This window comes from Accipiter gentilis, chromosome 22 (assembly GCF_929443795.1).
Source record: "Accipiter gentilis chromosome 22, bAccGen1.1, whole genome shotgun sequence".
NCBI lineage: Eukaryota > Metazoa > Chordata > Aves > Accipitriformes > Accipitridae > Astur > Astur gentilis.
Genome location: NC_064901.1, coordinates 10,498,863 through 10,524,606, shown reverse-complemented (window position 1 = coordinate 10,524,606; position 25,744 = coordinate 10,498,863). Strand labels below are relative to the sequence as shown.

Genomic DNA, 25,744 nt, shown 5'->3' with positions numbered 1-25,744 from the left:
TGTGCAAACTGAGGGTATGCACTGGCAAGCAGAAACAGCCACCAGCCAAGGTACTCATTTGATACTTTTGTCAAATGTAAATAAAAGCAAAGAAGGAAAGAAATCATTTGATGTTTTATCTTGTTAGTGATCTGGCAGTGGAGAGAGAACAGAAAATACTACATAGATCCATCAACTATATATTATTTTAATGAAGAAAAATTTCTAACAGAATGATGAGATGAGACAAATGTCTTTACAGAATTTGTAGCCTGATAGCAGCACAGGATCTATCATGGTCAACCAGTATAACTGGTCTTTCACTAGCTTGGATCAGCTTCTAACCTTCAATAATGGGAAAGTGAAGTGATTTTAGAGATTGTCATTTCAGATTTGATTCCACCCCTGGGAATCAAAACAGTGGCGTCCATACCAAGCCTCTTGTCCTCTCAAGATGTTCTACAGCTGCACAGATGTAATGCAATGCTTTAATGTCTACAGTGAGTGAAGGTGATGTAGATCCAATCTGTTTTGCATTTTATGAGTGCATTTAATACTGTGAAGAGAAAGAAAGACAGAAAATCAATTATATACTTAGAAAATTACTGTCATGCCACAGCAGGCAATCTGAAACAATCCTTTTGTAAGTAATTCTGAACAGCAAAAAACCCAACGCTTTGGTCTAAGACATCATCAAGACTATATACAGGGTTCTATTTCTTAATGTTTTATATTAAACAATAATGCTAATCCATGAAAAGGAATCATAAAAATATCAAGTCCTTGCCCTAAATTTTATGGGTTATTTTTCAAATGGCCTGAGTAGCCTGCAAGACATTTTCCTATTTATCTGCTACCTAGACTGATGGTCTAAAACTCTGTATGTTAAGTTTACCTCTTCCAGGTCAGAAATCTAAACCGTTTAGAAACCTGGGTTAGGAGAAAGTTTTCATATGTATGCTCATTTGGAGACCAGATGAAATATGCTATGACACCCAGAAACTAGCTTTTTCTTCTAAGCCAAAGAAGAACAGGGACTGACGTTCTATTCAAATGTGGACACTGGATATATATAATTAAGCTAGGATGGATTAGCTGTTAAAATCAGTGGGTGGATAACAGAATTACAATAGGCTATTTTATCAAACAGCATTGCCAGCAGACTTTTTCTTTTTTTTTTTTATGAAGTTATGTACACAGAATTGTAATAGAGGAGAGAGATGAAAACACGGAGGGAACATTGTTCAGCAATAAAATACTTAATAGTATTTCTTTGTTCTAGATTTAGTTTTGCTGAATACAAAATTAACTATGCATTAACATACACAGAAGCCATTTTAGTTGTTCTATTCCTTTATTCCTCTAAACTGCTTTCAGACTCTGGAAGTTCTACTCCAGGTGACCAGGAAAGGATTATGTTTTATTACCATGTGGAACCAAAGGGATCACCTCCCAACATCCCAGCTGCTGAATAACACTCTTTATCCTCCTTCCCCTCAATTCCCAGAAAGTCTGGAGATAGAGAATGTAGTTTAACTGGTGTCATTTGCCTCATCTTCACATAGATTTAGCATGGACTTTTCCAACATTTAAATACTATATTTCAATTCGTGTTTTGGAAGCCCTGAACCTGGGAAGGTCAGCCATATTCAAAGGCAGTTTGAACTGTGAGAATGTAAGTCAGAGGGAAAACAATTCTGGTTTTTTTCTGCTGTAGTGGCATATTCTGAGTTCTGTGTTTTCAAATACCAAGTTTACAAGAAGGCAAAAACATAATCAAAAACACAATACCCCCTCCCCCCAACCACAAACAAATGAAAAACAACGAAAAATGCATCCCATATACTATAGTTATTACAAATTAAAATGCAGCTATCAAATTAACATTGCATCTGAACAATGAGAAAGAAAAATGAAATGTTAGTAAATAAGACTATCCAAACAAGGTCTTCTACTAATTCTTATGTCAATATGGGAAATGTGAAAAGTTAAGGAGATGCTAAAATCCTTCAGAAGTGAAATGACCTATGCTATCAAAGTAGAAAGAGAGCTATTGCTGTGAAACTACACGGTGGGGATATGTATACTGAACTGTTCCTATCCGTGTTAACAGAAGAAGTATAGAAGACTGAAAATGTCAACACTAATGAATTTCTGCTAGTTATGAAACACTACACTGTCCTAAATTTAGAATGATTTTTGGAATGGAAGCAATGCTGGACAATAAGTACAAGATGATTTACACTTCCTATTTACTTCTTTCAAATGTATAGTAATGTCATTGCCTCATGACTTTGAAAGGGACCGATTATGAAAAATATGGCATATAGGCTTTTTACCCAGAAGACCAAGAAGTGATTCTTGAGACAGATCAAGTCCTATCCTTTCTGACTTGAAACTGGAAAGAATCAAAATTTAAAAAGATAACAGAAACGTACTCCGAAAAAAAAATATGTATCAATTCATTAAGCACCAGATGGTTCTAAGCAATGCAGATGTTTCTAACCAGTACCAAATGAGGTAGTGGCTTACAAACAAGATGAGGTCAAATGGTTGGAGAACTGTCATCTTAAGAAAAAAATGTTGTTTAATGCTTCATCCATATACATATAAATATATCGCGTAAATCAGACTTGTACCTCCAAAAATCTATTAAAAACTCTAAACTACTGAAGCCATGTAAGGTGAAACAGTAAAAGACATCTCAGTAAAATAGATCAGGGTCAAACAGGCAGTGAATAGCTTTGCCACTATGATCATAAATTACATTCATGATAAATTCCACCTCTGGGGTAAGAAGCAGCTCAAGTAATCCTTGAAGTGGGTTTACAGGACTGACAAACTGAATATGTAATAACTCAGCTGTGCTAAGACCAATCAACCAGTAAAAAAGAAAAACATTAACTTTTCTTCAGCTTACTTATCAGCAATTTTCTTTATGGAAGCACAGCAAATATCAGCTACCCACAGCCAACACTTCAAAGATATTGCAAACTTCTTAGCAATGTCACCATTAGCTTATGAGTCCAGGCAGTTGCATTTCATCTGAAATACAGCAACTTTCTTTACAGCCGGAGGATGTGATCTCTAGCGTTCACTTTAATGCAGCATGGGACCCACACAAGCTTTTTCTTGTCATAGGTAGCACTGTGACACTGTGCCTTCTCCTGGAATCAGATTCATGGCATGACTGAGGTGCAGAAACTTACTACTTTATCAAGTCTATTTTACAGGCTGTTCACTTTCTTCCACAAAAGCACTTTTTCAAGAAGAACTCTAATGCACCAAAACCAGTGCAGTAACTTGCAAGCCACAATAAACAATACATTCAGTTTAAATGCAATTTCCTAGGAAAATATTTACCAAGGCACAGACACACAGTGAAACTACACACAAACATATGGCTCAAAGGTGCTGGAATGCACTACAGATATGACAGCAGTTCAGTAGAACTGCATTATAAACAAATTGTATTTTATTTATAGAGGAGAGAAGTAAATAGGGCTGCCACAGTGGATCAGACCAGTGGTCTGTCTAGCTGTCTGCATTACCACCTTCTCAAAGGGATGTAATACTGCAGTAGGCAAACTGGAGTAATGACACAGTCATCCCCTAAGCCTCAATAATTACTAGTTTGCTTGATGATCAGAAGAACACGAGAATAATAGTTTACTTCCAAATCTTTAGATAGCTAATCTTTTAAATGTTTTTACATAGGCAGCACATTAAAGCAAGGGTTTTCATAAGCTAAGTGGGTTTTTTTAATTTTCTTTCTACCTTTTATCTTGAACTGGTTTAGTGCTAATAAATGTTCCATTAAAAAATGGGTAAGATATCTATAATTTTCCAAGTCAATTACATTCACACACTTTGGTTTCTTCTAGGGTTCAACATCACCATATAGTTTTGATGTCCCTGCTTTCCCGCCTCCAAAATACAGTACTGAAGTTTAAAGTTTAGTGAAAATTACAGAAATTAGAAATTAATAATTAAAGTCTAGAAAATATATAGCACAATGATTAAGAGCCAAATTGACAGGTCACAATTGTCCTGCAGAAAAACTTATCTTCTCTACTTCAAATGTACTTCTCCCATTGACTTTTTAAAATACTGGCATTGATGCCAGGACAGGACGTTATTGTATATTGCCAACTGGCTATAAATTAAGGAAATATCTAATTAGGATCAATTTCATATTACCACAACCTTTACCCTCTTCCAAACTGAGAAATTTATTTAAACTTGAAAACTTTAAACTCTAACTTATTACATTTATAATAATCAAAACTAACCTTAGCTAGTTATATTTTCAATACTAACTAATATTTATACTTAATGACAGTCTAACCAACCAGGAACTTTGAGAATCAGTAATTAGTACTACAGCACAGAACTCCATTCTGGCTGTGTAAACACCAAAATCTGATAATTTGTCACAAAAAATTTTCCCATTTCTATGAAAAACAGTAATACTCTGCATCTTGAAGATAACACCTCACTTAGACCTTTATTCTTCAGAAAAGGGAAGAAAATATATTGCATAATGGTTTCTTTATATCTCATCTCAGAGTTGTACAGATCAAAAAGGAACCAACCTTTACACTGATAAATGTCCCTTCTCATTTTATGTACCCCTACAGATTTTACAAGAACATAATGTACTTTTTTGCCCAAGATTCCCATTTTAGAAAGTTAATTTAGAGGTCTGATTATATGCAATATTTCTATGGAACAATCAACTATTCTTATCCATTCTGATCTCAACACGTGGCTTTTATGCTTAAGACAACTGAAATCCATCCAGTTAAATAAAAAAAAATGGTAAAGCAGAATTAATCTGCCCATGAACATGCAGAGCATAAAAGCAAGGACCTGAAACGGTCTTTGGTAGCAGAAAATTTATGTCTAATATTTCAATCTCTAGACTGACAGTGGCCTTTATTTTCCTCAAAGAAAGCAACTGAGTATTTGGTATACATTGGCAAGAAATATCTTAAACAAATGCAACAAATGTTGTTGTTTCTGTACAGAAACATTGCTAAGATTCATCCAATTGGTAATTTCAAAACAGCAAAACACAGTCAAAATGACATGATAGATACTTTGTCTTTTTTTTTGTTTGTTCAAATTAATTTGCATCAGAATTAATGTACAAGTGAAAGTCTGTAAGAATAATATGTTCAATTACACACTTTCTTCAATGGCAAATCAGGTAAGAATTGAAACCAACAACTACCAGTTATCTGACAGAAGCGAGGGCAACAATTGTCCTTCTTCCCATCCTAATCCCTAATAGAAAGTTTTCATTCCTCCGCTTTAGTCAGTCATTAATCTTGCACAGTATGGTAAACACCACTTTATGCTTCCCAGGGCTTAAATGTGGTAAGCTAAGTCAAGTCATTAGCGTATGCAAAAAGAAGTACTCATTACCATTCTCACACTGGCAATATATTCTTGGAGAAGGAAAAGAATCATCCATTAATAACTCCTGCTAGCTGTCCTAGAGAAAAGGTTACAGAGGCAAAGATGTCATTACTTTGGGCTTCTAAGAATATTTTAATTAATTCAGCAGGATGAGTGTTAAAACCAGAGCATATAGGTAGGACAAAGCTTGAAACAAAACCAAAACAAAACACAAGATCATCATCTTCCTTCAACCTGAGGTCTTGCTCCTTACCAAGGATTATGCATTTCTAATACATATCTAAAGGTGGCAGCAACTCTTTACTCTTATAGGCCCAGAAATCATTTGAAGAGCACCAAATGCTGTATCACAGGGTTCTATTCAGAAATAAATCAAACTTATCCTCAGTGTCAGCCTAATGTTATGTCAAGAATTAAGCTGTTCTAACAAACACAACCTGTAGATGCCAAAATTTCTGCACACCGCTCATCTCCAACTTTGTTTTTTATATTACTGAGATAAAAGCAATACAATCTGCTCAACTTGGCCACCAAATAACAACGAACACAAAGATACTCCAAATCAGACATATTCCAGTATCAGAACCTGTATGTTAGAAAGATAGAAAAAGTGAAAAATATTTCCTACCACAATCAAAAAACCCTCTATCCTCAAATGCCTGCCTTTCCTTTCCTCTCCAAAATAACATCCATAACACACGTAAGCTACGGAGAGGGCGCTTCTAAATTCTAAACAAAAGATTAGTACAAGATACTAGTGGGAGGAATCTTGCTACAGTCTTCCTAAATTTGAATTTGTTCTTTGTTCTCAGAATTAGCACCCACACCTTTAATCAGTTCTCATTATATCTGTAATTACTAATGTCATTAGAAAACTGTCTAGCCTATTCAACTCTACAGACTATATCCTTACATGATACTCAAATGAAAATAAAGCAAAAAACAGTTCTGGAGAAGAATCAGGGCCAGGACTGTGGCCCGTAGGAGGAAGTTTGTTTGCGGGGGAGGAGGTAGAAGGAGGAAGGCATGAAGAGGGTCTGCAGTTCCACAGGGACACCCATATTTACTTACAGCTAAGCTCCTAAGCACTTCCTGCAGGAACAGGAGCAGCATGAATTTCACTTTCTTCACTCCTATCCTTTAGGAAGAAATAAGGCTCAATAAGATAAGTAAGCTTGTAAACAAGCCCTTCAAGTTCTTTCATCTTCAGTTCCACTTGGGAGGATGTGTTCTTTGGTGGCATTTTTTTTGTTTTGTTTTCAAAATATACATTAGCTACAAGATACACATTACATACATGATGTGCGTATCTGTATCATGACACACATAAGCACATGGGTGCACGCATATATATATATTCTAATAATTTATTTAAAAAATACTTGTAGGGTATGAGAAGTTAAACTGACTAACCATCCAAAAAGAGTATTACTTTTCATAGCCCCCCCTGAAAGTTCAAAAGACTATCACTTAAAATATAAATGGTACCTTGGTAGAGGGGATGAAGTGACATGCTTTATCTGAAATCTGACTGAATAACTTGAATATACTGCTTTGGCTAATTAGCAAAATACCCCAAGAAAACAATAACAAAACAACCAGGGTGCAAATTCTGAACTGAATTTAATTAATTTCAAGCTACATCCTCAAGTATATGTTCTTTGGTTTGCTTGGCTACAGTTGGACCTTACTTTTTCCAGTCAGGATGAATTTGAGATCGACAACACATTTCACTGCATTTTCCATAAAAAACTCCAATACTGCAGGTTTCGGACGAAATGGGTTTTGATACACAGCTGGCCCATCCCTGGGCTTCAAACGAGGACTAGCAGAACTGCAGGCATCTCCCTAGTGTCTGCACCTGCCAACTACCAACTCGCTTCTAAAGTCAATGAATAGTGCTGCTTCCAGTCACTTAATTACTCCATCTGTCTCAAAGTAACAGACCAAGTGACATGACCCAGTGACTGAACTAACTTCACAGTATTACGTATTACCAGGGAGACCTGCCTTTAATTGGGAGATATTTCAAAGCTGCTATGACGGTTATTTAATCAGTGGAGGAGGCATGCTTTACTAGATAAATACAATTAAATATAAAGTAATGCAATAGCTTTTGAAGATGATGGAAAGATTTGTGAAATATATTCCCATATATACTAGAACATTAGGAAAAATGCTAAACATAGCAGAAAAAATAATTTTTCTACAACTAAAACAATTTAGTTTGAAAAGCTAATTTAATCTATTTTTTTATAATTAACTACCTATATTTTCAGGAAATACCAGCATGGGTGCTAGGACAATGCTTTGGAACTGAGTACGAATTTATCTCTATGCATGAACACACCAATAAAGCATGTAATTATAGTATAGATACAGTATTTCTGTAGAAAACTTAGCATTGCATTAAGAATACCAAACTGAATATTGAAAGGAACAGCAGACGTTTAAACACACTACTGCACCTTACATATTACAACACAATTTCCAATAATATGATTGCACTGCCTTTTATAATTATTGATACTGCTGTTATTTGCTAAGGAGGACTCTTTTTTTTTTTTTTTTTTTTTAATTTTTTGCTCAGGGAGGCTACACACGGAAAGTCACTGGAATTTAGGGTCAACTAGTACTTGGTTTACAGTTATTACAGTTTCTGTCGAATTTAAACTTATCCACAGGGAGTCTGTAACCCAGTGTGAGGAAAACGTTGACAGTGTGAAGAACAACAGAAGCACTGTATCCATGACAAGATTTATTACTCCCTGGCCCTCTACCACATCCATAGTCTGTACTCTGTACCATGTGTGTACACACACAGACTGCGTCTGTGCAGAGTGACAGGCAAGGAATATGGAAACAGTCACCATCTGGTATCAGAGGATGGCTGAATAAGCCCATTTTAGTTATGAAGTTGCAATAGAGAGAATGCAGGTATGCTCCATGGGACATGGTAAGGTCTAATATGTGTTAAAAAAGGAGAAGTCAAGCAGAAGTTTATGAACCACAGTGGCAATTTTTTTTTTTCCCACACTGTGATGACACTTGATTAAGATAAAGATTAATATTTGGGTCAGTTGAATCAGGAACTCAATTTTGGACAGGTCAAGCTTATGAGAATAAATTTCAAAGGCTGAAATGTGTGGTGGTATATTAATACTGACTTATTAGCAGGAAGGATAGACGTGAGCATCATTAGCAAACAGATGACAAACAAAGGCTTGATAGGAGATTTCTTCCATATGAAATGGAAAAATTGTAGAGGATATCTTCTCCCATCAGTGCAGAAACTGCTCCTCCCTTCCCCCCACCACACCAAAAAGAAAACAAAGGAAATCCTATTAATGTGGAAGTGGAAAAAATGAGAGAGGAAGTTTACAAGAAATTTTGTGCCTTTTTTCTTAGTTTGAGAAGACACTAAAAGTATGATTGACAGAACAGTTCTGACTTATGACCACAAAGTTAGGTGTAACCTCAGTGTCAGTAGCTAAAATGTAAGCACCAAACTGGAGATGATTTCCCCCTTCCTCAAGTTTACCTTTAGTGTTTTAAAGGAAAGGGACACAAGACAAAACAACAGCCAGAAAAAAGAACATATAAAGGTGGCTGCACAAAATATAGTTCTGATAATATTGTATAGGAACGTGTTGTAGATTTATGAGAGAGAAGAATTACCAGAAATAACTGAATAAGGCTCTCCATATTTATAACTGATGTCTACTAGGGGGAAGAAACAACAACTAAACCAAACCCCAAGTCAGCTTGCACTTCTCCTTCTGCAGTTTGGAGACTCACTGAGAAAAACAGGTTTTTTATTCCAGCTGTGAAGAACATGGAAAGTGTAAGAGTTTTTAAAAGTGTTCTGTTTTAGAGAAGACAAAAAGGAGACTATTTTCAGAAATTTCAGTCTAAGGAAACAACTAAAAGAGTTTATTTTCCTGAAGAATACTTTCTGAAATACATGAAATCCCCCCCCCACCCCTTGCCTCCCAATAGTCTTTGTTGCTCGGGAAGTGCATAGAAAATACCAGTTTCACATACTGACCAGACTTTTTCTACTAACCAGACTTTATTAAATCTAATTCTGGAAATTCACCTTAAGATATGTGACTCATGAAACAACAAAACTCTAAACTAACCAATTTCTGTCAAGATAAAAGTAAATTCCAAAAAAACACATGGGAAGTTCAGTAATAACCACTTTTTCACAGACTTGTGAGGAAATGGCAATGCAGAACAGGCTTTTAGTATAAGTATTTCAGGCCACTCAGAAATGTTTCTGGATGAACAAAAGTAGAGAGACAAATTGAAATCAAGGTTGCTACAAAGAGGGATGAGAATGACTTCTCCAAAGGTGGGTAGGGGATGTTGCCTCTAGAACTGAAGACTAGGGAAACAAAGAAAGCGGAAGAGTGTGAAGTGGTGCTTGATGGAGAAATGCTGAAGCCTACAAGGTTACTACTGTGAAGTTAACATATTCAGACCCATGATTTCAAGATGTAATTAGGCTGCAAGCTCATTTGAACACAGAATAACTCATGCGCAAATCATTTCATGTCCAACTGCACAGAGTACTCCAGCTTCAATAAACTTACCGCCCATAATTTTAGACTGGCAGTTGATAAATTCTGGCTTCTTGTCTGTAAGGTATCGCTGACAAGTGTGATGTAAGACCTGAAAGAATGTGCATTTTTCTGAAGCTGTGCTTGCTACCCATTGGTCAAAAGCATTTTCAAATAGTAAATCAAATTCTGGGGAATCCTAGAAGAAAAAAAACACACTACTATTACTCCAGTTTTATAAATGATTTGGAGAAAGATATAGAGCGATTATTTTTGAAAAGGAATTATGTTGGAAAAAGCAGAATGGTCATGCAACTCAAGACTATCCTAGGATTATTTTTCCTTTGCAGATTTTTGGATGCAAAAAACCAAAACAGGCAGGAAGGTTTTTTTTTAGCCTTGCAGGTATTTTTAATGTGGAATATTCAGCTGTGATAAAAATATGTGAAAACAAAAATACTTTAGACCCCAAAAAAAGAAAAGTTAGAACCTCATAAGAAATCCTTATTATCTACAGATATATAGTTAGATGTGCCTTCTATATTATGCAAGGATTTGTGCCTCTCAGCACAAAATCTACTTTTACACTATATTATGGAAGATGTGGTTCTGCTCTCAATGCTCAGCCAAAGGAGGAAAACAAATAGCTAGTTCTTGTATTATCATGAAGTGTTGCATAGGTCTCAGGATAACATGAACAAGAGTACTCCTAGAACAAATGAAAGCCCAGCTCTATACCATGCATCAACTGCCAAAATAAATTGATTTTATGCAAGAAACATTGCTATATATTTAGCAATTTTTGCTAAATATCGTTTTTTAGTCTAATCTAGTAAATGCTTTCTTTGAATCAATGACACTAGGAAGTCGCAAGGAAGACAAGTTTGAAAGGAATACGTCTAAGCTTAAGAACTTGATAGGACTTGATAGTATCCCAAGCATCTATTGTTTACATAGCTGCACAGATGCTGGAAAACGGCCTAAAATTCCTATCCCTTACCTATTTGTCTTTGCTCTTTTTTTCATTGTCCATTTACCCAAAGAAAATGTAATTCCACTCCCTGCATTCCATAGGGCAGGGGCCACAGGGCTTCTTTTTTGTACAAAAGACTGTACTGGGTAGTAACAGAATTTGGTACACCATTGTTAAGATGCTTAGGTGCCTGATCAGAGCACAGCTTTGAACAAACCAAGAGGGCCAGTCACAAACATATTTTCCTGTACACTGAACACAGTAAGTCACTTTGTGATCACATAGTATGAGCCACATTCCTAACTTCTAATTCTGCTGTTTTACTACTGAAGATTTGTATTCATAAGCTTATTACATATTAGTACAACTTTGTCTTGAGACAGATCAAGGCAGGCTGTATATTCCACATTAAAGGAATAATTGCAAAACTATTTAGTGGGGGGATGGTTTGTTTCTTTTATTTTTGTTGGCATTTTTTTTGTTTGTTTAAATCAACGTTCTTGTGCCATTGGCAACTAAACCACACCACCACACTTTGTAGAAAAAGATACGAAATGCAGAAGGATCCGAGGAATGTCCTAGAAAAAAACTGCAAAGTTCACAATATTTCACAAACTTGAACCTCAGTAACCTCTCCTTGTCCTTGCTTCTTCTTACTGCTCTATCTTGCAACACAGATGCATGCCAAAACGAACCCCAAGAGGCTTATAGCTGAAGACAAGGCAAACAAGGCTCTAATTTTTCTCTTTACAAAGAGGAGAGAGAGTAGGAAAAGTAGGGAAAGACAGGAAGAAAAAACCCCATATGAGTTGTGGCTTCCTCCCATCTTTTCCATTAAAATTTATGTCACATATTCCATTGAGTTATTTCTTTTGAAATTGAGAGCTTTTGAGAATTTGCACTTAAAACTTGTACCTTATCTTTCCAGATGCCTTTTGAATAGTGCAAGAATGTCTGATTCACAAATCAGTTATAAAAGAGCTCAATTTTCATTTTCTAGAGCTGTTCAGACTCACCCGATTAGGGTCTATACCATTGACCTGGCGAAGCTGCTCGAGCATCCACTGCGTTCTCCTGACAAAAGATGTAGAGCCTTCAAATTGCTTCACCTTCGTAATAGAAGCTTGAGCTGGTTTCTTGTTCGTCACTGAACATATAAAATAAAAAAACATATAACTGAAATGGGCTTAATGTTTCAGGAATGTGCTGTTTAGTTCACTGTATCAGTAGCTGGTTTGCTGGTGTATTTTCTATAATGTCCTACAAAGTTAACACACGTCACTGGTTCTGACAGTAGAACACATTCCGCTTCCTGGATATCATGCTGAAAAGTACATTTCTTATTGTCAGTATGATGGTGTGATGCCAAACAAGCATTACACTGCTCAAAATTGGATATATTTTAACCATTATCAGCTTAATTGCCAACACTCTGAAAAACAGAACTAAAACGAAGGTCTTTCCATCTGCATTCTTACAATCAACTCAATGTTCTCCCCCCCCCCCCCCCCCCCAATGCTAATTAGCTGATGTTTCTCATACCCAACCTCTTATTCATTTCTTTCTCTTCTTGTCACTTTAGACAAGAGAACACAAAGGGGGGTGGTGGGGGGGGGGGTGGTGGTGTAGGGAGACATCTCCATGTAAGCGTAAGTCCATTTATGTACTTTTTAAAAAAATCCTGTTACATTAGACTGACTTTCATGTTGGTGATTGATTGAAAAAAAATATAGGTTTCTCCAGTCTTTTCACAACACGTCACGTGTTGGTGGTGTTATACAAGCATGACCTACATCTATGACATTCAATTCCCAATTTCCAGTTTCTAGTCAACAGATGTAAGTATACGCACTTACTGCATTGAGAAAGTAAACCCACCAAATGAGACAATAGGCTGTGAAAAATATAGTTATAAGAATTAAGGAGATTAAGATTGCTCAACTGCCCCCAAACCTATTGGGTACCACAAATAAAGACCATAAATAAGAACGATCTTACTTGTTCTAAACAAAATATATGTTAAAAACCACAAAGTCATGCAAGACTGCCCTGCTTTTGAAAAAGAAAGCAATATAAACCCCTCCAATTAGTGTATCCTTAACTCAGCATCAGGTTTTCAAACATTACTTAAACATTAAAGCTAACTTTTCAACAGCAGGAAAATTGGCTTCCTGTATTAGACTTTTTCTCTAAACAAACAAATTTTCTTTTCATCAGTGTATCTTTTAACCTCCTTGAAAGTTTTATAAGCAGTTTGAGGCACTTTCTATAATCATACTCTGTATTTTATTTACATGTTATTTATCTGTTCCTGTAAGTTAAATCACTTCCAAACAGGTTTCAACTTTTAGTGAAGAACTAATTTGTAGAATCATTGTACTGCACAAACTGCTAAAGAGGGTGTGTCATTTACCTTTGTCCTTAAACTCATTATTTCCAAAAATCCTTTTATCCATATGGTCCTCCCGAAAGAGGGAAAAGTCACTTTTCTCTGCTTTTAGATGCTGGCAGTTAAAGAACGCTTTTAAAATAATCAAGACTTGAATAGTAAGATTGCTTATTTTTGTGCACCCCCTTTATCCAAATAATCAGGAAAACTAACAGGCTTCCCACTCTGAAGATGCATGCTGCGTGCACTTCTCCGCTCAGGGGCACAGTTTACAGTAAGTAAACATTGATGTAATACCTCATCATTCTGTAAAGCTAAAAAGTTAATATTGTTTCTTAGGATGAAAATTTACTGATGTACAGATCACTGACTTGATGTTAAATGAAGTTTGGAATAGATTAGCCAATGCAGATTAATACGAAAAATTCTTTTCAATATCTCAGATTTACACATGTTCAGTTCAGTGTATGTCTGTACATGTGCAAATCCAAGCACCCTTACAAGAGCTTAATCTGATAAACAGAAAATTCATTTCCAAGGAAATTTTAGTAGGTAAAAAAAAAGAATAAATCAGATACTAACATTCCACATGGCAGACAACTGTTTTTAAGAAGTTACTTTGGAATAGAAAGCATAGTTGGACTTAATGTATTGACCAGACTACTGATAAGAATGTAATAAACAGATTGCCAGAAGTCTCTTCATAGCACTTGAAGCACTGAGAACCAAATTGGTGCAGTATGCAATTCAGAATTGCACAACAAATAGTACAGAACAGAGAAAAACAATGTAGTATCAGAAAGGTAGCAGCAAAATTAGATGAGAACAACTACCAAAATGCAAAGACTAGATACTACTAAGTGAGACTGGTATTTAGGATTCATTGATTGCTCAATGGCCTATGCACCCAAGCCCAACAATATTAATAAAGCAGAGGTGACAGGCATCCTATCTATACTTACATAGTATGTACAGGTTCCGTTTTTACTGCAAGTTTACACACCAAGTGGGAAAAATTCAAAAGTTATGGCAAACTCCATAGCATTCCACTATACCAAGTTTCATATATTTTCTACAAATCAGTAGTAATAGAAGGCTATCTAACAGTGGCTCAAGTTTTATGGTCTGTGAATTATTCCCTTTCCATACAAAACACTCAATAATCTACTGCTGAATGAATATTAAAAAGAAAAAATTGTGCATGCTATACATAAGCCACATACAGAATCAACACTAGTAGCACTGCAAAACAAAGTGTTCAACACTAGGAGGCACTAGACAAAACAATTATGTGATCAAATGCTATTTCTTCCCCCTCAGAATCTCATGAACAATCAACTACAAGATCTATTGCCCTAAACTTTAGCACAGGAGGCTTCTCACTGCTGTGAAGGCTTCTACATGTCATACATTCCAGTGCTCTTGAAAACAGGGGTCATTACATATTTCAAGATGAAAATACAAAATTTTACAGATACAACAGTTAAACACTAGATGTCTAGCGTCAACAGCTCCATAAGTTGTTTGGCTGATCTGTCATATCCAAAATCTAATTCTCCAAATTCTCTGTATAGCACTTTTAATAATAAATGAACAGCAGCTTTGTGTTCAGCTGGAGCTGCTGGTTCTCTGTACTTTGGCAAAAGAAGATTCCATTAAGTGCCTAAACTCCAGCAACTCTTAAAAATGCCTATTAGCGATCACCCATAAAAACACCTTGATTAGATGACTTTCTATATCATCCACCACACGATAAGTCTGGGAGAGGCCAAGAGGGCTCTTCTACGGAAGAGCTGATAAGGGTCTTGGGTACCTCAGTCATCTTAGGTAGAAATTCAGTCTCACATTAGCTGATGTGATCTTCTTGGGAAAATGGCAGTTCTCCCGTTAGGTCTCACACTCGTGACTATTGCGCAAAGCCAAACAGATCTACTTGCACTTCACCTTTTGTGTCTTGGTATTTTAGGAAAAAGCTAGCATTTCTAGAACATTCAAAAAAAAACCAGCCACCCATGAACCCACCAAACATGCTTTAAAACCTTCATTTAGTCCATGAGAGCTTGACAGTAGTATGGCAATCATTACAACTCTGTGAAACCCTTTGGCAGCTGGGAAAACCATCCTCACTAGCTGCTCATTATGTTGCTTTGCAAACTAGAGCACTTCTACACAAGCCACTGAGTGGGTGGTACCTTGCAAACATGTAAAATTCTTTTCTTAAACCTGAAAAAATTTGAAAGCAATTACATGCTCCTAGCCATATTCCCTCTCTGACAAGTCATTCAGATGTGAGATCATTAACATCTTCCACAATCATTACCTACCTTAATAAGAGACAATATTTAAGTTATGATTCAATTTTAGGTGGCATTTTTTGTTTGCTTTGCTTTTTGGGGCGGGGGAGCAGAACAGAGCTTAACATTATGCCTTCAAAATATGACGCTGTACTAGTGTGGGCAAAGTACATTTGTTTGGAACCCATCAATAGATGGTTGGTCCATACAGAATTTCGGTGTGTCATCAGATGCAAATAAATAAGCTTTTTAAATTTTTATTTATTTTTTTAAGAAACCTACAGTTATTCGTAAAGTAAGAAAGAATGTGTGATAAGACAGTTACAGCAATTTATGACGGAAGACATTCTGAGGTCTGTTTTTCCTTTTTTTTTTTTAAACACTAGATTAACATACAACCAAAAGTCGCTGAGTCAGAAACAGCACTATTTCTTCTGGGATTGAAGACATTATTAACCATTTTGCATCGTAAAAAAAATAAGTTTGGTATCAAGTTTCAAAGAGGTTGTTAAAGCTTGAGAGGCATGCATTTAAGCAAAATACTCTGTTTTAAAAGCAGATCAGAGAATATGAGGCAGAAATAGTCAGATCAGAATTAGCTTTAGAGAATGCTGTGACAGTCAGAAAAGTCACTGTTCTCATCATTCGGAACACATGGAAACAAATGTATTTGAATTCCAGATCTCAGCTAGAATCCAGGACCACATGCATGTCTAGCATCTTAAGCAGCAAATCAATACAGCTCTTCACACAGAAAGCTAAGGGAGACTAAAGTCACAGTCCAAATTCATCTCATCTGCAGTCCGGAATACATTTTCTTTATTTCTTGAGTCTTGAATTGAAAAGATAAAATAATGAGAAATGGTCAATTCCTTAAATACTCACCCCAAAATACCTGCCCTTGAGAAACGGCCTGAAAGCTCTAAACCACCACACCATGAACTTTTATTTATTTTATCAGATTTGAAATACATATGTAAAAAGCAATGCCTGTCTTTGAAGTCTTGACTCCGAATATCTGTGTATGTTTTGGATGTTCTTTAAATTTGGATCTGTGTATTTAATAACTCAAACTCTAGGTAGTTAGTAATCTTATGACAAATGGCTTGATTGCCCCACAAAATTTCTAGTCATGTTGCAGTGTATTTCTAAAGTGCTGAATGACTGAAATAACTACTGAAGGGAGAAATTAAAAAGTGCAAAGTCCTGAAGCAGGCAGTGACTGGTGCAACTGTTCACAATATAATAAGATTTTTTTATCTGGGCACTGCACAGATTAATAAATTAAGCAGCCTTAACTTTTACTGCTGTTGTGTCACTAGCTCTTGAGGAAAAAAAAAAAAGTAAAAAATGAAGTAAGATCACTCAAAAAATTACTTTCATCTATGAAATTATTTCATTTGTGAAAGTGACAGACTAAGACTCACTCCTGAGTGGGCCTGCAGAAGTCTACTGAAGGCACTGGCTGTGTAGTACAATCCAAAACTATTCATCAATTTAATGTCAGATCAGCATAATCTATCTGTATGTCAAATCCTGTACAGTGGATACTCATCCCTCAACTCATAAATAACCAATGATGCAAAGTTTGTCAAATTGGCTACTGTTAATTAATGATGGAAAAAATCTTTAGAGTGTACTCCAGACGGTCTAAAGCCTTTTAAAAAAAGATCTTTTTGAGATTAAGAGAAAGTTTAACTCAATACCATGACAGTTTGATGTGATTTCATGGTCACTGTATCTAGAATTTAATCATTCCTACCTTCTTGTAGAAACGTTGCCCTAAAGCAAACTCTTCTTTTCACAGTGAGACCAAGTCTAAAAACAGCCAGGAGTTTCCTAAACAGTTTTTGATTCAGTCAGAATAAAAGGAGCAAACTTAAAAGCAGCAGCACATTTTAATTAAAAATATTATTTCATATCCCATGCAGATTTTATTAGGAAATAGGTAAAATTATGTATTAGTATTTGTGGTAGAAACGCCTTTTTTTTTTTCACGACAGTTCTTAAGGAAAAAAAGTAGGTTATAAACAGACTGTGACAGAGATAATTACTGCTCTATACTTTCCAGTTCTCCAGATTTACATTTTGAAAAGCTGTCTTCTCCCTCCAGACTTCTGTTTTTGCAATTACGTCTAATTCTCATTCTGCAAGTCCCTTCACTCCCAGCCACCAAGGAAACAACTATTTCTTAAACTTGCAAAAAGCTTATTGACTAAAATTCTGACAGTCGTGTACACAATTCTAGTAAGCTATGGCTACCGGTTAGGCTGATGATTGCAGTTTCTGACCATCAAGAAAACAGTGAGTTTTTGTTTCTTTGTCCAATTGCTACTCAATTCTGGAACACGTTCTGAGTTTTTGTATTGAGAGGACAAAGCGCAAGTACTTGTGGAAATGCCTCAGAAATTTGAGGAAACCCAAGACATTTCTTTCTTGCAAATGTCATAAAGTACAAAGGCTGAAAGAAAAGACAATACCAACAAGATATCTACAAGGTCCGACTCTAATTTTCTATTCTCACCTACATCATTCCAAAGCAAAAGTCAAGAAAAAAGATGATTTACTTCTGTAACATGAGGAGCTCTTCCTTCTGTCACAAGAACAACCTTACAATTGTTTTCCCCTACATGTCAAAATCTTACTCTCTCTTGTTCTCTTCCCAGAGCGAGGAAATGGGGACTAGGCAGGGGAAAAGACACTAAATAACACATTCCTCAATGCTTATGATAGTAGAAGCTTGTATTATTGCTGTTCTGCAACGCTCCAAGGTAGTTTGCACTAATACTGTTCAGGCCACATGGTCCTATAAGCAAAGTTCGGTCCCGGCAAGCAATTTCCAGAATTTCCCAAAGCAACTTTCCAAAAAATCAGATAAATGAAGCTGAGGATTAAGAAAGGTGGAACAAATGGATACATTCTGACTTATTTAGGTATTAAAGAATACGGACCAGATACATGAAACTGTCTTAGTATACCGTGGGGATTTCAGGAAAACTATTTCCAGTCTGCTTCACATAATGGCTGCGAGCTTTGCTGTCTATCAACTCCAGCTTTGAGTTTGAACACCAAAACTTTTAGTATTTCATGTTTTCTCAGAGCAGTTTCAACTAAACGCTGACTTAATGTGTCATCTAAATTAATTCTAGAACTTCAAGCCTTCCCACTATAGTTGCCCAATTGCTACCTCCTGCAACCTTCGTATCTGCCATGGTTCTTAAACCTCAGCTAACCTCAGGGGTGCTCTGAGAAGACAGTGCTAAGAAGAACCCAGACTCTGCCACCTCCAGGATTAATTTTAGGTACAGGAAAAAAAGGGTATCTTTGCAGTAGAAGACAGCTAGCTTCACTGAAAATAAACAGAAGCAGCTAAAACTGGGGCAAGTTTAAATTCCCACTTGCATGTCAAGGCTTGCCAGGTGTCAAAATGTCTGATAAATTGAGGCTTGACTTCTCAGAATTGCATTTCCTACCTTTGCCCACATTTCCTCTGTCCTTCCTTTGACAATGCTGCCTTCTCACCATCTGGGATCTAGGGACTTGAAAGCAGGGGGAAGCTGCACAGTTTCTACCTTCTCTACTTGCCAAATAGGACAAGGGGATGTGAGTGGCCCTAAAGGCACAGCAGTTTAACCCAAAATTAATTCCTTCTGTTTCTTTAGGCACAGCATGTTTTGACATCAAATTGGAAAACAGAAAGAAAAGAGAAGCTTTCAGATACAACAGAGGCAAACTATTTATAAGTCTAAACACACACTGTTTATCCCAGAGCCCTTCCCAATAGTTCAAATAACAAAACAATTTGCATCACCTGTCTGCTTAAATCAGGATCTACTGCATCACTGTTCGTAGCAAGTTGTCAACCTCACTCTCACTGTTTTCAAGATAAAGATGTATGAGATATGTATCTCTTAATTAAGGTTTGTTCATACATTATTCAAAATATAGTTTTAAGTCGTATTTGTTCTTTCTACATAAAAGTTATTTTTATCTACTGAATGGTAAACCAAAACTCAAATAATAAAAAAAAATCAGTTACCCTGGAAATTCAGATTAAGGTATGCGATATCTTCCCAAGATGAAAGACTAGACAAAACAGGTTTTTGGTGCTTTCAAATAAGAAAAAAAAATAATTGCTTTGGGTTGCAATGAAAAAGCTTTTTTTTTTTCCACATGTTAACACACCATAAAGCGCTATAAGCCTGAAGTGAGAGCCTGTATGTTTTCCGAACATACCGAGTGCGTTAGTAACAAACTGCTGCTTATAGGCAGAGTGCCTTGCCTTTCAGTTTTGCACCTAGTTTTCCATTATGTTTACTTTTCACAGAACCATGTAAACACATGTCCTTAAAAATAGTTTTTATGCCTGTTTAAACACTTGAAGCCCCCATCATACCATACACATTACAGTCCTTACAGTTTCTTGACAGACTCTTTTTTCATTCCTAGCAAATTTTTAAAGCTAGGAAGATAGATGTATTGCAGTTATAAATCAATAGCTTGCTTAAATTATTCTATATTGCTGTAGTATATGAAGTTTAAGGTATTGATACCAAAGCAACTGCTTTTCATATTGGCACAGTTATACAGACAGATGCAGTTAACACTGGAAAGAATGGCAGACTTCATTTTATAGCCAGAGAAAAAGCTTCTGCTTAACTGCAAATATTTGGAAAGGAATCTTATTAAACACATATTCACTTCCAGAATGATGACTGAACTTCCAGGTTTTGTTGGAATTGCCTTTTACTATTCCATATTGCAAAGCAGCCAACTTTCAAACTTTTCCCACCTCCTTTTTCCTGCATACAGTCAGCTGCATTTGAAGACTCTCGAGATATTTCTAGTCAAATATACCAAATTTGATTTGCGTATATGTTTTTAGTTAAAAACTAGTTGAGAGGACAGGATGGTGCTCCAACAGATCTACCAAGGTGTCCTGGTTTCAGCTGGGATAGAGTTAATTTTCTTTCTAGTAGCTGGTATAGTGCTATGTTTTGGGTTCAGTATGAGAAGAATGTTGATAACACACTGATGTTTTCAGTTGTTGCCCAGTAGTGTTTAGACTAAAGTCAAGGATTTTTCAGCTTCTCAAGCCCAGCCAGCGAGAAAGCTGGAGGGGCACAAGAAGTTGGCACAGGACACAGCCAGGGCACCTGACCCAAACTGGCCAACGGGGTATTCCATACCATGTGACAACATGTCCAGTATATAAACTGGGGAGAGATGGCCTGGTGGGATCGCTGCTCAGGAACTAACTGGGCATCACCACTGGTGAGTGGTGAGCAATTGCATTGTGCATCACTCATTTTGTATATTCCAGTCCTTTTATTATTACTGTGATTATTTTATTATTAGTACTATATCATTATTAGTTCTTCCTTTCTGTTCTGTTAAACTGTTCTTATCTCAACCCACAAGTTCTACCTTTTGGCTTCTGGGTGTGGGTGTGTGTGGGTGTGGGTGTGTGTAGCTGCGTGGTGCTTACTTGCTGGCCGGGGTCAAACCACTACACAAGGCACTGTTACTGCAGAGGAAGATAATAGGTATTCCAGCCAGGTCCCAGGGAAGAGGGATGAATTCCTCACAGCCCAGGAGCCACAGTCTTCATTGGGGACCTCTCAGCCAGTGTAGAGCTCCTGCTGATCCAGGCCTAGAGAATTTTGCATTAGTAGTTCACCTTGTCCTGGGACAGTAGGTATTTTGTGACTGAGAATTTGAGCCCACCGTAGCATGTGCCCTTCTGTATTAGTCTGCATCATCTACAGCTTCAAACTTCCTTTCTCCCTTTTCCTTAAAAGGAAGGCAGAATCCTACACAGACTTTGCTTAACAGGATACTTTAAATAGCCTTCTAAGCATTTACGCATGCTTCAGAAAACCCCACTTTAGTTTAGAAATCATGGCTCAAGATACAAACCAGAGTGAATATCTGTGTGGGTGGCTTGAGATATTCCTTTTATCACATTCTGGTCACTTCAGCACCTGCAACTATGGAGAACCAGTTGAAGTCAATACCACGAAAGTACTTCTAAACTTACTAAGTGGAATTTGGCATAATTCCAATACAAGTTAACAGATGTGCATCCGCATGCAGAGAGTACACTAGGAATTACCTCACCAGCCTGAAAACAATGTTTGAACTTCACAGCAAGTGTCCTGAGGGGCAGGAAGAGGCTCTGGAAAACTAAAGTTTGAATTCATTACTTACTGACTCACACAAAAAGTATGGTATCAAGAAATAGTTGTCCATTTCTAAGTTTGCTTAGGTAACTTCACAGGCATCAGGTTCTGGAACAAATCAGCCAATGACTTTTAAGATTCTACAGTCTCAGAGGATTCTGTTGTAAAAGGGTAGAGTGTTTACTGGAGCTTTTAAAGTGACTTAGAAAACTGTGTTGTTTTCTTGATTTTGTACTGAATCAATGACCTAAAATATAGTAGATGAGACTACTACTAAAGAAAATACTTTGCACACAGCAGGTGCAAGAAAGGACTCTATTACGTCTGTTCAATACAAAATCCCTAGCTTTTGCTACACAATGGCCCAAGTCAGAACAGCAGTGGGAAAATTATTCCATATTCTTATGACTCAAACTTTCAGGTGGACAGAATTCTACAAAAACATTCACATTCACACGTGGCATGATAACATCCAAGTCTCAATATAAGCAACTAAAAAAGGCTGGTAGACTTTGACCAATTCAGATTACAAAGAAATTAAAAACCAAACACACACACAAACCAAACCAGAACAACAAAAAACCCAGAAACACATCTGTGGGGAAGTACAAGGGGTGATTAAAGGAAAGGCCAAGCAGGAAGAAAAACAAGTTAAGTGGGCCAATGGCTGCAATGCCAAGTTAACATCATACATCATTTTAACTGAAGCCCATTATTTAAATCCTGTCCATTCAACAACAAGAAAACCCAGTACGTCAACCTATGAAGCACTCTACCCATAGTATATAACCCACAACACATTTACTCAGCAGAAGCCACATATCCAGCTTTTCTTGCATCTTATCCCTGGAAGTGTAGTAATTACTATGAAGGGACGTTTTTACATGCTGATGTTTTTTGCTGTCTGAATTATTTTCTGCAGACAACTAAAATGAGATACAGCAAGCAACACGTACATTTCAGGTAGCCTGAGATGTAAAAGTAGGGGGAAAAAAATCACCTCTAAAGTATGCACATTCTGAATATTCTGAACTTGTTTTAAGTTCATAAGAATAAGACTACCAGTACTACTATTATTAGATCTGGAAGAATGCTCACGTTGTGTGTGTCTTACACTAATACAAAGAATATTTTATATAGCAGCAGGTCCCATCTCTATCCTATGTATCCCCGTAATAGTTCAGAGAGTCATTTTTTATTTTATTTCATATATATACATATATACACATATGAATGAACAGGCTTCTGAAATGCAGTTTTCCCCCCCCCTTCAATTTTTTAGTTGCTCTAAAAAGTGTGAATGCAGCAAATTAACTTTAGACACCAATTTTCACAAATTTACATATTAAACACTATCAAGGGAGTTTAGAGGCAAGACCAAAAACCTCCATGGGACAGAATCCTGTGCAGTATTTTATGGACAGTTCAGCAGACGGCATCCTTGTCGCGCTTCCAGTGCCCATCTGCAGCCAAGGGTTTTCAATGCTTGCTCTTGCACACCGAGTTCAGTGGTTGAGTTCTCTTTTTCAATGGCATCAACCAACAAGTATTCTTGACAGAACCCACAGAATAAACAGACTTTCTTAAACCTTCACAAATATTCCCTGCAGCTTCAATTATCTGAAGAGAGACAGTATAGTCTCTTGCCAAGATGTTCACTATTTCCATGTGTTGTTCAACAACAGCATTTCAGGGTCAGAGGTCACCTCCACTTACTTGTATGCCAATTTAGTTTGCAAAGCACTTTGAGACCATGAGATAGAAGGTAATATGTGAGTAATATTTTAAATTTTGAAATCTTTAAGCATGTGAATAGTGATTTGAAAATCAAGTGAAATTGAGACCCTAACAAGGCCAACTTAAGTGCTAAAAACATCCATTTTACAGAAATAAGTGTCTTGCTGAACTGGAACCCAACACTTAGGTTGTGTATTTACCCTCCACTCTTTTCCACTATGCTTTATGGTCCTGCTCCATTTTAAATTTGTACAATGATGGCATTTCTCAAACTGGCTTTTTTTAGTTTCAACTATTGATTTATTGCAGCTACCCAGTGAGCTTGTTTCACTTCATGAACAAGATGCAAGTAATTAAAGTGTCTAGAAACTGAAGTATATGTGTACTTTGCTACTTTTACTATATCACTCTTACTTACAGACCAACACGTTGAAAGGCCATACCACAATAAAGCTCCTTGCGTTACAGGATTAATTACTGCTATTTCATAGGCATAATTCTTACAGGAATATACCCCAGGTAGTCCTCAGAGGCCCCAAATTTTCTGCCCAGTAATGTGGAAGACTATGTTTTTCTCTTTATTCGTAACTCAATTAAATGAAATTTGGCTTCAGATTTAATCTCTCAGCTCTGAAGCTATGAAAACCTAACCTGAATCTGCCCCTGGCTATTACTTAACCCATTAAATTTGGAAACAGGTTTAAGACAGTTGATGACTCATGCTTAATGAGAAAAATAGATACCCTACAGACATAGAAATGTCTTAAAAAAAGAATCTAGAAATAACTCTTATGGAGTTACACTACAGAAAATAGTATCTTAAAAACCTTTTAATGATTTACTGTGCTAACGTAGCATTAATTTTTAATTTGCAGTAACATTTTACTTCTTATAGTAGCTTTTCCTTTGTAAAAAATTTTCCTGTGAAAATCACTCCAAAAAATAATCTATACTGCCATTGTTACAAAAGGAGTTTTCTTCATTAATTTATTTTAGAGCACAAAATAATGAGCCCTTATTTCTTTGCACATTACAGATCATGATAGCGAGAGGCCTTTGCAACTGACCTTATTTTTCGACTGTACTGTACACTTTGTACTGCACTATTGAGGGACAACATCCTTTTCATTACATCTCATAAAACCAAACAAAACCAACTGTTAATATGCCACTCCCCCAAAAGAAACTCATTACCACCTTAGATACATGTTGCTAGTTACAAATGAAAAAAACCAGTTTCCAGTAATTGCAATGATCGCTAGCACTGTCTTTACTAAACATTAAATCATAATTTCCTTTACATTTTTATCAAACAGGATTGTTAAAACCCATGTAATGTGAATATGTTTCCTTGTAATATTTTCCCATTCTACATCTGACAGATTCACTATTTGCTCCTCAGCAGATTAACAGTTTGCCAGTAGTTCAGTTGGGATGTGTCTACGTTTGACCTGCCTGAGGAGACAATTGTTTCCAAAGGAAAACAGAACACAGGAAATACCCCACTGGCAAAAGTACTAAGACCACCTAAACAGATAAAAAAAGTCTCTTATAATTTTGTTATTTTACATACTATTGTCACTATGTTGCTTCCCTTTCTACTTTGTGCAAAAAAACTCCAACCAACCAACCAAAAAAAAAAAACAAACCCCCTAACCAAACAACAATCCACAATTATTTTGTCGTCTTTAGCTTGGCTTGCAATGAAAGTACTTCTCAGGTTAAGAGACACTCACTAAAGCCTTCTAAGCACTGCGGTCCTACCCAAATGGATAAAGAGGAGAGGAGGAAAACTAACAGACCCAAAGGCCATGAAATATTTTTTGACACATTAAGTGACACATTAAAAGGCCAGACCTAAAGTCATAGCTGAAATGTTAAGTGATGCTAAAAGACAAAATATATTTCAGTTTGGAAATGTTTCGAAGTTTGATTTTGGGTCCCAGGTCAATAATGAAGTGTCACTTAACAAGTCTGTATAGATTGCACTAATTTTGTCCATCATCTATAGGTGCCAACAATAGAAGCTACTACAGACATACATTCCAATTTTCCTCTACTAAGTACCAATCAAGTCACAAAGCCCCCAACAAAAAACCAAAAAGACAAAAAAAAAATCATTAAAAGATACTGACCCCCAAAAGCAAAAATCTCCCTGATACCGTAAATCAGTTAAATAGAAATCAAAACTGATTAAAAAT

At 36.5% G+C, this 25,744-nt stretch overlaps 1 protein-coding gene across 4 annotated transcripts in view; it reads right to left on the bottom strand.

The window, feature by feature from the left end:
* The window catches only part of STXBP6 (syntaxin binding protein 6), a 116,885-nt gene that overhangs the window by 19,329 nt on the left and 71,812 nt on the right, over positions 1 to 25,744 (bottom strand). For 2 of the 4 annotated variants that reach the window (XM_049825822.1, XM_049825823.1), the window contains exons 3-4: positions 11,958 to 12,088; positions 10,002 to 10,167 (exon numbers count right to left, since the gene is read on the bottom strand). The exons of 1 other annotated variant lie outside the window; for it this stretch is intronic. In XM_049825822.1, the coding sequence (XP_049681779.1) occupies positions 10,002 to 10,167; positions 11,958 to 12,088 (297 nt within the window). Of the gene's footprint in view, positions 1 to 10,001; positions 10,168 to 11,957; positions 12,118 to 25,744 lie in introns of all 4 variants that reach the window. One more of the 4 variants, XM_049825824.1, reaches the window with a different exon arrangement.